General features: G+C 39.2%; 1 protein-coding gene across 1 annotated transcript in view; it reads right to left on the minus strand.

Moving 5' to 3' along the window:
* Positions 1 to 5,481: 5,481 nt before the first annotated feature.
* The window catches only part of LOC101847704, a 24,632-nt gene continuing 18,178 nt past the window's right edge, over positions 5,482 to 11,935 (minus strand). The window contains exon 4 of the mRNA XM_005092000.3: positions 5,482 to 6,202. Coding sequence (XP_005092057.1) covers positions 6,052 to 6,202 — 151 coding nt within the window. The 3' untranslated portion in view covers positions 5,482 to 6,051. The remainder of the gene's footprint in view (positions 6,203 to 11,935) is intronic.

An 11,935-nucleotide genomic window follows, 5' to 3' on the forward strand; every position in this document is an offset into this window, starting at 1 on the left:
GCGCTCAAACACTAACAGACTGACAAGATCTTTCGCTGTCTGTAGATGGGTACCCATTCCCACCTGGCTAATTTGAGGAACATTCGTGTAAAGTGCTTTTCCCAATGACACAACATCGGGCACCTGACAAGATTCGAACTCACGGCCTCACGGTTGCGAATCCCGGAGCTTAACTACTAGGCCACCGACGCCATTTTATAGCCATTTTCTTTGAATTCTGGGACAGCCTTTGTAGGTTCGATGTTTTTTTTTACTCTTTGCTCTGGGGAATACAAAGTTGCTTTTCAAGCCGGTGTGCTGTAATGGTCGAAATGACCTGCTTTGAGCCTTACATGATTTTAAGATAGCGAAAGCAAACAAACAATCATCAAGCAATATAATATATTTACTCCACTTCTCTTTTTCATAACTGATAGCGCTACTAACTCCGGTATAACGTTTCTGTAACGTGCAAAGAGGAAATGAAGAAAAAAATCAGAAACGCTTATAACTCATGACTTTATTACAAACAAGAACATTAAATGCAACATAGCTTAGAGAGGGATTGAAATACAACAGACAGGTATGAACTACAAAACATAAATTTTTAGTAATTTGGGTAATAAGCTTTCAAATTTTATTCCGTTGCTTCTTATCCACTATTATGGCAAATACGTGCACATAAATTTATTGACAATGAAACTATAATGAATCAAAATGATACTGAATGCTTACCACAACGTTTGTAATGATAGCTAAAAGGGAGAAGTTATGCTTTTTTTTCGTTTTAAAACACTACTATATTAAAGTTTTGCATTAAATGTTCTCTCTCTCTTTCTCTCTCCCTCTCTCTCTCTCTCTCTCTCTCTCTCTCTCTCTCTCTCTCTCTCTCTCTCGCGCGCGCGCGCGTGCGCTCTCGCTCTCTGTCTCATTCACTATCTGTCTTACATTATCCCCCAGTCTCTAACCCATCTCTTCCTCTGTCTGTTTGTCTGTCTGTCTCTTAGGCAGTCTGGCTGTCTATTTACATGCCTGTCTGTCTCCTTCCCTCACCCTCTCTCCTCTCTTTCTATGTCTTCTCCCACCCTCTCTATTTCTCTCTCTTTCTTTTTCTCTCTTTCTGTCTCTCTGTCTCTCTGTCTCTCTCTCTGTGTCTCTCTCTGTCTCTCTTTCTCTCTCTCTCTCTCTCTCTCTCTCTCTCTCTCTCTCTCTCTCTCTCTCTCTCTCTGTTTGAGAGCTAAAAGTACAGAAAGTATGAAGTTCATAAATAGTATGTAGATAAAGAAACTGCTTGCATAAATGAGTAATAATCTTCTTTTATAAAATGACTTCTGGAAACGATATTTCGGTAAAGATCTCTCTACTTACCACCCCCCAACCTCGACCACCTTCACCTCTGAGAGGAAAAAGGACATCGAGGATGATAGTGAAAAAGAGAGAGATAGATAGATAAATAGATAAATAGATAGATAGGTAGATAGATAGATAGATAGACAGATAGATAGATAGATAGATAGATAGATAGATAGATAGATATATAGATAGACAGATAGAAAGATAGATAGAGAGAGAAGGAGAGAGAGAGAGAGAAAGAGAGAGAGAAAATGAGATAGATAGAACGCCAGAGAGAGAAGGGGGGGGGGGGAGATGAAAGACGGACAGATCGAAAGTACAAAAGAAAGGTTCTGTTTTCAAGTAAGGGGGGGGGGCGGGTTGGTTTGTTTTATTGGTATATGTGATTATTTCTTCAATCGTGTAGTGATTATAAAAGGCCATCGCATAGGAAAAGACAACATTCTCAATAAATCATGACACAGGTTATCCTTATAGTTTTCTTCTTCCACTAATTAAAACATAATGCGGAGCACATATGCACAAGGAGAAGAACAAATACCTAATAAACATCTATGTCTGCTGTCTTTCCTCTTTATTCTTTTTCTTTTATACCTTTCTTCATTTATTCATTTCTGTGCACTTCAACATAGGATTTCTTTTACCAGATTTTCTCCTGAACAAAACTTTCAAACTAAAGCAAAACATCCACACCAGTCTCCACAAACCGCAATAACAACTGCAACAAGGACAACGACACATTAGAATCATTGTCGAATATAATAGAATACAGCTGATCTCCCCCCTCACAAAAAAAATATATATAATATATTGACACACATATATATATATAATACATAACAGTTTGTCTGTCTGACTGTCCGTTTGTCCGTTTGTCACTCACTATTTGACTACTATCACTTCTATTGTTTGAGGTTGCATGAGGTGAAAGAAGAATGTATTCTCAAGAGAACAACAACTGATTTTTTTCTCTTTTTCACAAAAACTCATTTCTATCTACATAAGAAAACAACAAACTAAGCAAAACGTGGTCTAGAGGTTAAGGTGTTCGCCTCTCATTCAAAGGTCAAGGGTTCGAATCCGGGTAGCGACCGAAAAATTTTCTTCTCTAAAATTGTCTCCTTTCAACTTCTTAACTTCTTTCTCGGGTCTGCTTTCGTATCCACTTTCTTCCCCCACCCCCTCACCTCCTATACCCCCTCCACTGGGTCCCTGACTCTTTCTGCAGCCATTCTACTGCTACTCCTTGGCTCCTTCATACTGCTGTCTTTCAGCCACACCCCTGATCTTCTGGTAGGAAAGATCTACACTTAGCCTTCTCGGACGAGGACGAAAAATCTCGGAGGCCCCATGTGCCAGTGGTGCACCTTAAAGATCCCTTGGTGGTCCTAAAATCGAAAAGTGTAGGCTTCGGCCACCACCCGGGTAAAATTCTAAATTTCCAACCAATTGAAAATGTTTGGAGTGAGTGTCCGGCGCGCTCATATGACCTTATGCAGTTGCCAGCGCCTTAAAACACTTACCAAAAAAAAAGCAAAACAAAAAATCTTGCCCTTTTCGCAAACATGACTTTTGTGAAAAGGGAGGGTGTGCGAAGGACAAGGAAGGGGACAAAATAGGAGGGGGGGTGAAAGGGGGAATGGGGGTGGGAACTATCAGAAACCGGACCGGTGTGACCGAGTAGCCGGGTATAATCTTATAGGATTAAGCTCCAGTGGAGTTTGGGTTTAGGAGTTGTGGAAATTGTTGTGTAATGGACTTGCGACTGCCCGGGTGATGGTGTCTTGTCGAGTAGGATTACCTATTGTGTGGGGCCACGGCGGCGTCGCTAGGAGGGGAAAGAGAAAAGGAGCGTAGATCTTACCAAGTTACGCCATGAGATGAGGGGAGTCCACGTCACTATGGCTGTCAGAGAACATTATCTGCTTTACACAAGCTGGGGTTTGAGAAGTAGCACCCCCATGACTTTCTGTTCTTGGTGACGTCTTCGGCCGTTGTGCGACTACGGGGAGATGGTCACAATAGAGGGAGAGGGAGGGGGAAAGTTTGGGGGGGGGAGAGAAACCGAAGCTGGAGAAGAGGATAGAGAAGGGGGAGAGAAAAAGGAGAGATATAAAGAAAGAGGGGGGGAGAAAGGTGTGGGGAAGAGACGATAGAAGACAAACAGAGAGGGAAAAAAAGAGAAAAAGAGAGATATAAAGAAAGAGAGAGACAGACAGACAGAAAGAGAGACACAAATAGAGAGAGAGAGGGAGAGAGAGAGAAACGAAGAGAGAGAGAGAGAGAGATAGAGAGAGAGAGAGAGAGAGAGAGATGTTATCAAGAGAGGTATGTCGACACTCGATGAATATACCCGCTATTATACTGGCCTATTTGTTCCTGGAAATAATGTGTCGCAAGGAGAGAAGCGGCAGACCCGAAAGATTCGTACAATGGTTGTTTGGCAAGCGGATTGGCAATACCAGTAGTTCTGCGAGTTTTCATAGGCCGATGCTGGTGCGGATGGGGTTCAAGAACATAATTGAAAGAAAAAGAAAAAGACAAGTTTTAAATTCAGCAAAAGGATTTTTTTTTTCAGAACAGGATATCAAAATGTGAGGGAAGATAATTTGGGCTTCACTCAACCGTTAAGAGTGTGTGTATGTGTTCTATTTGAAAAAGACTGTACATGGCGCAGGGTTGTTTCGTGAATTAAAGATTTGGGAATCGTATTTTGGACACAGCTTTATGCAAGACAAATACAATAAACAAAAACAACCCCACCCCCCAAAAACACCCACACACACACACACACACACACACACACACACACACACACACACACACACAAACACACGTGAAAATTACGCCACAGAGACAAAAAGCATTGCAATGTTTTGATATTTAGAATGAAGCCTGATGTTTGACTTTTTATTGTGGCTTTAAAAGATATATAATAAAGATCTCAACACATGATGGTTTTTAAGGATGTGATGTACCTTGATTTTGTTTATTACCTACTAGAACACTTATAAATTCATGAGCTCAATGATCTGTCTCATAGTCATAGCACTATTTCATGACTTTCACCACTTAACTTGTTAGAAACAGGTCTTGCCGTTCCCATGTTAAACTTTCGGATAAAAAAACCCAACAAATTAATAGTTATCCTGAAGTTATAATTTCTAAATAACAAGATCTTTACCTCTTCTGTTCTTCCCTTACATCCACCCCCTCCCCTCCCCGCGTCCACACACACACACACACACACACACACATACACATACACAAAACATATTACAATCCCCTTTCCCCCATCCGCGCTCCCTCATTTCCTCATCCCCACTCCCTCATACTCTTTACCAGATTTCACCATCTCCTCTCCTCTGTTCAACAATCTGTTGATCCCCGCTATCTAATTGCCAGCAGTTTGCAGTGCCAACGCCTCGGTTGGAGTATCATTGGTTGTGGTATTGCCACTGCTGTGCCTTCGACAGGCGCTAAAACGTCTAAAAGCTGCATAAACTTAAGTTTAATTTAGAATGAATTTCTTTAGATCTATTGATGTAGTCTTTTTGTAAACGCCATGCCCAAAATCATGGGAGATAAATTGCAATTGATTACTTTTTGAGACATAAGTTTATGTAAGTACTCTCAGCGATAGTCTGAATAATGATCTGACTTGTTTTTCGCTTGTTGATCTTTTTGCTGCATGTTGAAGTATTTTTTTAAGTCGCTACAAGCAGGTAAGTAGATTTTTTGGGTTAAACCCACCCAGTTCAAGTCGTTAAAGGAAATACTGAAGAGTGGTTGAGCATGCAAAAGACAGTTTTATAAACACAAAGGTCGTCCATATGAGATTAGCTCACTGTCGCTTATTAATTTGTTGTGATATCGAGAGTGTTGGTGATAACTGGGTTGTTTATTTGAAAGGTCGCAAGTGGTGTTACTTAACTTTTGAAATTAAACATGGAGGTACAATGGATTATGTTCGCATAACTGAGACTGATAATACGAAACCAAGCATTTTTTCTTCTCCCAGGCGTCTCCATTACTGAAGAATAAGGTCAAACTGTGAAGAGGTTTATGTGCTGTTTATGCAAGTAACTATCTGTTAACCTACCCGCACCCAAAGCAAAACAGAAAGAAGAAAAACAACAAAAACATGAAAACGTGAGCATGTTCTTTTTTTTTTTAAATATGACATTTTTTTCCGTTCATTCATATGCATTTTTCTCATTCATACCACTCAATTCAAATCCATTTTAAATTCCGTTAGAAATTTAATGTCTGAATTGACTGAAAGCAATGCTAAATTTACAATACAATAGCTTTCCCAAAGTCTCCAACGTCAATCATTCTTTTTGGTGTATGTTACGCTCAATAGTATGCCATTCGTAGAGACTTCAGGCTCTTTGTATTTAATAAATCGCCGATTTATAAAACGTGCAATGAAATTTGATTCACATTGTTATTTGTCTGTGGGCGCTTCAGATAAGATTCCCGTGTATTCCTTTCAGGAAGTTTTTGAACGCCTCACCGAATACACCTTTCTCAATAAATTCTATACATCGCAGGTCACAGACGTTTAAAGAGTATAGCTGATTTACCCGTATGTTCATCACAGACATGGAGAAAAAGCTGCATGCAGTTTCTCAAACGATCCCTCAGCTCACGTTTCACATATTATTGTATTAGAAACAGCTGTTGAAACACTAAATAAACGCCATGTCTTTATGTTCATCTGTTGATGCCCAGCGTCGAAAGAACTGTTCGAATTTGATGGTTGAGAGTCCTGTATCGGTTCTTGATTTTAGGTTCTGGGAAACAGGTGTCCCAGTCGGCACTTGGACAGTGGCGCAGTTTTGCCTTCTCTGGCAACAACTTGTACCTGAGGAAGAGAAATGTGAAAACGTGTCACTCTTGTTTAAAGACCTTAAGAATAGAATGAAGTGTGCTAGTCCAAATGACATTTTTATATTGAATAATTGAGTATCACAGTGAAGCAAGTTCACATGCATATGTGTTGTGAGGCATTGTGGAGAAATCAGGCGCTCGTCAAAATAATGAAATCTAAGAAAATGGCATGTTTCTTTCCGTTTGGCAATTTTCTTCGAATTGTTAATTTTTGTTTCGATTCCTTTTGTGTCTATTCAAAAATACATTTCTTTATGTATTTTACTGAAAAACAAAGGTTAAACCCCCCAAAAATGTAAGTTTTGAGTTAACAAGGACTTTCAAGTTTTGGAAATCACCAAACTTTGGAAGCCATTTTCTCTCTAATTTTACCCTTGAAACCAGGTGACCCCCACTTCCTTTCTTCTGAAATATCTCGACTTCTATTAAAGCTAAATCTGTAACTTTTTCTCGAAAGCAAGACAAATTATGAACGACCTTTTAAGACGATACCAATAACGTTACTTATCAAAACCTTGACGAGCGCCTGATTCCACTGCGCCGTGACACATGATTATATTATTCAGGTGCTTTGTGTTAACATATTATGTTAACGGTTTCTTCTGCAAAACGTATTATTCATCTGGATCTAATGCGTTTCAAAGTTGGGTCCTGTCTCACATACAGTAAGGGTTTCCAAATACTTTCAACTAAGCCTGAAATGGTCGCAAAACGTAGACATGCCGATATGGGTAACGAAAGGGAAACCCATATAAGATTTTTTATTTCAATTTACCTGTTTGCTCCTAAAAACTTTGAACTACTTCCAGCTCTACCAGAAACTCAGAAAAACAACAAATCTGAATAGGTTATATAGATTGTTCAATACTCATTTGTTTAGTTGGGGTGTATGAGCGTTTTCTGGTGTGTCATAATCGCACAACTGCCCATATGTCATCATCATCCAGTGCCAGATCTGCGACAGACATCTGCAAGCATAGTTCTCCATTCATTCCTTTGCTCAGATGCTCTTTAAAAAAGCAACGTTTCCCTGATCTTTCCCCGTAACCCATTTGTAGGTTGCTCAGGCCCATATGTATATGTAATGAATGTATGAATGAGAAAGTACTTATTCATGTGATTTAACTGATTGTCTAGTGCATTTCAAATGTTTTTTTCTCTAGCGTGATAGTTTTATTCTCAACAATCATGTCATCGATGTAAAATGCTCAGAGCTTATATCGGGTGTATAAAAAAGAGGAACTATTTAAAGGGCAAAAATTCGGTCATCTCAGAACAAATTTCAACAAACAAAATTCAACTGGGAGGGGGGGGGGGGCGTAGTATTTGCCACTAAGGTTAGAATCAACCATGAGGTTTGAAATATATCCAATTTTAAACATTCCAACCAAAATTGAGTAAAACGAAAAACTTTCTGCACCATCTTCAAGGTCAATCGCGTTGTTCTATTTCAAATAGTCAGTATTAGTGAATTGAAGAACAAATTTATAAAATATTGATGTTGCCAAATGAACTGAGGGAAGGTGGTAACTGTTAAAAATCTTGGCTTCAGGTATTGATCATCTTTCTCCAAATTTAATAAGCTCAACATGCCGGTGGAAATTTTGAATAACCCTGTGGAATGCTTTTTGATCAATTCTTCGGATCTCCTGTTCAACATCGACTTTCAACTGTTCAATTGCTTGTGGGTTGTTTCAATAGATCCTGTCTGTCATAAAACCCCAAAGAAATTAATTGAAGGGGTTCAAGTCAGCGGAATGCGGTGACCATTCACCTGTAAGGCGTCGGCTTAAAAAGCATTTCCCATTCCTTTCTTACAACCATACGACAGCAATTTATCACGTGTGGGGTGAGGCCCCATCTCATTGGAACCAGGCCTCTTAATAGCATAAGGCCTATCCTCCACAATCTTCTCTTAAACTTTTACAGCATTGTGAGATATCTATCTGATGTGGCTGTCGTGGTTTTACTGTTCTCGTCCTGAAACTAGAACGGACCGACCACGCCCCAGTAGCTGGATATTTTTCATGTAAGAAGTAACGTTTTTTGTTTTACCCAATCTTGGTTGACATTTTTAAAGTTTGATTCTTTTTTTAACCCACTGATTGATTTTCTACATATTTGTTAACCCGTTGTTCTTTACATTGTATTTTATTTCTTCAATATTTTGTTGAAATTAGTGCAGATATGACCAAAACTATTCTTCTATTTAAATATAATACAATATATAAATACATGGTGATCCCCCCAAAAAATTACGACTTTTTTTGTTAATATTTTCCTCCACACTGAAGTTTTGCGGTTCAAATTTGGACACAACATTTGGAAGTCAAAAGGAATTTGTTTGATATTCATATTAGATAAATCCACAGAATAATTTTGCTCTACATAGCGCATAAAAAAACCCAACCCATTTTCAGCTATGTCCCTATTTTTGTAACATGACGCACTAGTTCGCATTAGGCCAACCATTAAAAATCCTAACAATTGCGCCATGTTGCAAGCTACAGTAGTCTAACCGGCCAACAGAGGTTTACAGATAGTCTTTCTCAAATTTCCTTTGCCTGCTGAGATCATAGTTAAGATTAGTGAAGGGCAGAGAGCTTTTTGTATTGAACATTTCCTCAACACCAACTCATTTTTGTAAGTTTCACACAAGGTGCGGAAATAATGCTAGAGTGCCTTTAAGGCCTTCTTTGATGTCAAGGGTGAAAATGGTCCATCAGTTAGGACCTGTAGAGAATCTGAACTAAAAATTCCCAAAAACAACGGCCATTTCAGGTCAAACACACACCGTTCGCAGCCTTTTAAACGTCACCAGGGTACAGAATTCAGAAGATGAGCCCCTTGAGACGTCTGTCCGTAGACGATGTCTACACCAACGATTTTCCTACATCTCAACGGTCCGCATTCTAGAGGCAGATCTTCATCTACGACTGTCTCATTTTCCCGTTCGCGGAGCTATCAGAGGAAAGCAAAGTGTTCATGATTCCTCGATCGTCTTGAAAAGCGTGAACATTTCTTCCACGACATTTGGTTCCTTTGTGAAACCCATATTCACCTTTCAATTTATATCAACTCCGCAAATGCTGTATATTTGGGCAACCTCACCCCCTCCCCTATTGTCTCTAGAAACAGCTCCATACTGTAAGGTGTACAGTGTGTGTGGCTTAAGTACTCATGGTTGAGTGGATCCTTTTGTTTGGCCCCCACTGAACATTATGAACGACACGTTAAAATGTGTCACGTCCAAAGGAGGACATACAGACCATTGGTTCTCGAAATTCCAGAACTTAAAGAATATGTTTTTAACTCTGTAGGAGAAAAGAAATATTGTTTAAAAGTTACAGGGATGGAAAGATTAGATTTTATAAATAAAAGGAAAGGAAATGACAAAAAATCGTTTTATGACTTTTCTTACTAGATCTTTTAAATTGGTGCATTTTCATATATAGGTGGTTTTCATAAAACACATTTCCGTTATTCACAACAAGTTTCTTATTTGTTAATTTTATGTCAAAAAAATTCCCTTGAATGAATTATATCTGTTCCAAATTACAACATTCTAGTACTAATTTTGAGCGAGATATTCCGAAAAAAAGTTGTAAAGTTTTTTTTTTGATCACCCTGTAGTGTCTATATGTTTACATATATATATAAAATCATGTAAGTACACTTATAACACTTATGTTTCAAACCCTGAGAATTGCCCAGCTATCATTGAATATTCACATACAAAACATACTGGTTTATACATTTGGGGGGTTGACTCTTCTCCACAATAAAAATCCTTTTAAGAGGAAACTCTTTTAATAATATGCCCTCAGTCTGGGCTAGTCAAATAGCCGGTGGCAATATCGTGGAGTAACAAATCATCGGGGAAATAATTTTTGTTATTCTCATTCCGAAGACTTGGTTGCTTCTTCGGTACAGGCATGCCACAAAGCCACTTGAGTCCTGCAGTCTGTTGTGTATCTCTCTGATAAATGTAACTTACTTATGTATAATCTTTGCGTTCCCCTGTTAGGGGGGGGGGGGAGGTTGACTTAGGTATAATAACATCTATCTATCTATCTATCTATCTATCTATCTATCTATCTATCTATCTATCTATCTATCTATCTATCTATCTATCTATCTATCTATCTATCTATTTATCTATCTATCTATCTATCTTTCTATCTATCTATCTATATATTTATCTTTCCTAACAACTGAAAATGTTCATTGTGTCCCGCACGCTCATATGACCTATGCAGTTGCAAGCGCAGTAAAACAGTTACCACACACACATACACAATATTCATTGGCCAAATTGTGTGACGGAAATCGAAAGGTGCTTTCTAAAAGTCGTTTACTTTTAGAAAGAAAGTGGTTAATTCCCTGAGCAATGTCACGTAGAACTTCAACAAATACAAAACATACGCAGGGTAAGAAATTTACAGCCTGCTACAGATTTATAGGAGGCACAGGAACGGAAGAAAGAAAAGATATAGCCAGACAGAACAAGTGGATTAAAAGCACTCTCTACTGTATCAACAAAAACGAATCAATGAATAGGGCCGGACTCAACATAAACAGAAGCCATGTGGTCACTTCTAGTCAGCCAAAGTCTTAAAAATAACAGGAAGAATTGGGAAAATGCCACTCTGTATCAAAAACAGGATTTTTTCACGGGCCACGCTTTCTTTCACATTCAAAGGTCTGTTTGTTAGGATCTAGAGATCTAGAGGCATGATACGAAGTGGGTACCAGTGTACCGGAACCCCATCCCCGCTCCCCCCCCCCCCCCCAATACGAGACCATCCCCCTTTGTGGACTAGCAAATCTCCATGACCGACTCCAATAGACGTCATTGGAACCGACCTGTAATTTGCTAGGCGTCAGCAAAACATTAGACTTATGATTTTGCTTTTGGGCGCATAGCTACGTATGCGGGTGTAATTTTCCGGCTGAAAGTTTATCACATGTCGGGGACAAGGGGCTTTGGAGCTTGCTTGACTGCACAAATTTGACACACTCATGTAAACGAGGGGAAGAATGCACAAGTCACGAGCGAACACCTATTGAGTTTATCCTTTAAAATACAGGGGAACATGACAACAAGAAAAGTAATAACTATGTCATGTATACGGGGCGCGTGCACACACAAATATAAATATCATCCTCTTCACTGTTTAAAAAAAGTGATAGGACGGGGGGGGGGGGGGGAGGGGGTGGAGCGAGACTAAGGTTTTCGATGTTAAAGAAGGATGGGGCGTCTTGGTTCATTTTTTTAAAGGATAAGAATAAGTTTCCAAATTACAATTATGCTTCACTGCCCTCATACAAAGATCTTTTTCTTTTCTGCTGTCTACACGTTGTCGTTTTTTAAATCTGACGTAAAAAGCTTTGTCAGTGTTATAATGTTGTTTCGCAATGTTGTAAAAGCAAGGGCAGCTCATGATAAAGCACATTGTAGATGAATGGACAATAACAGAATCGTTTGCTCGAATAAAATGTTTGTCAGCTGCCCCCCCCCCCTCCCTTCCCTTCTCTCTCCACCCCCCCCCCCCCCCTCCCTCGAACAATTACTTTTTGCACTTTTCTATCTATTCTACTACGACGTTTGAACTGCTCCCTGAACTGTGAGCTCTCTCTGCAAGGTTTCCCTTTTTAATCCATTCATCTTTCTCCCCTCCAAAAAAGATTGTTACTTTCTTCCTTA

This window comes from Aplysia californica, unplaced genomic scaffold, assembly GCF_000002075.1.
Source record: "Aplysia californica isolate F4 #8 unplaced genomic scaffold, AplCal3.0 scaffold00039, whole genome shotgun sequence".
Taxonomy (NCBI): domain Eukaryota; kingdom Metazoa; phylum Mollusca; class Gastropoda; order Aplysiida; family Aplysiidae; genus Aplysia; species Aplysia californica.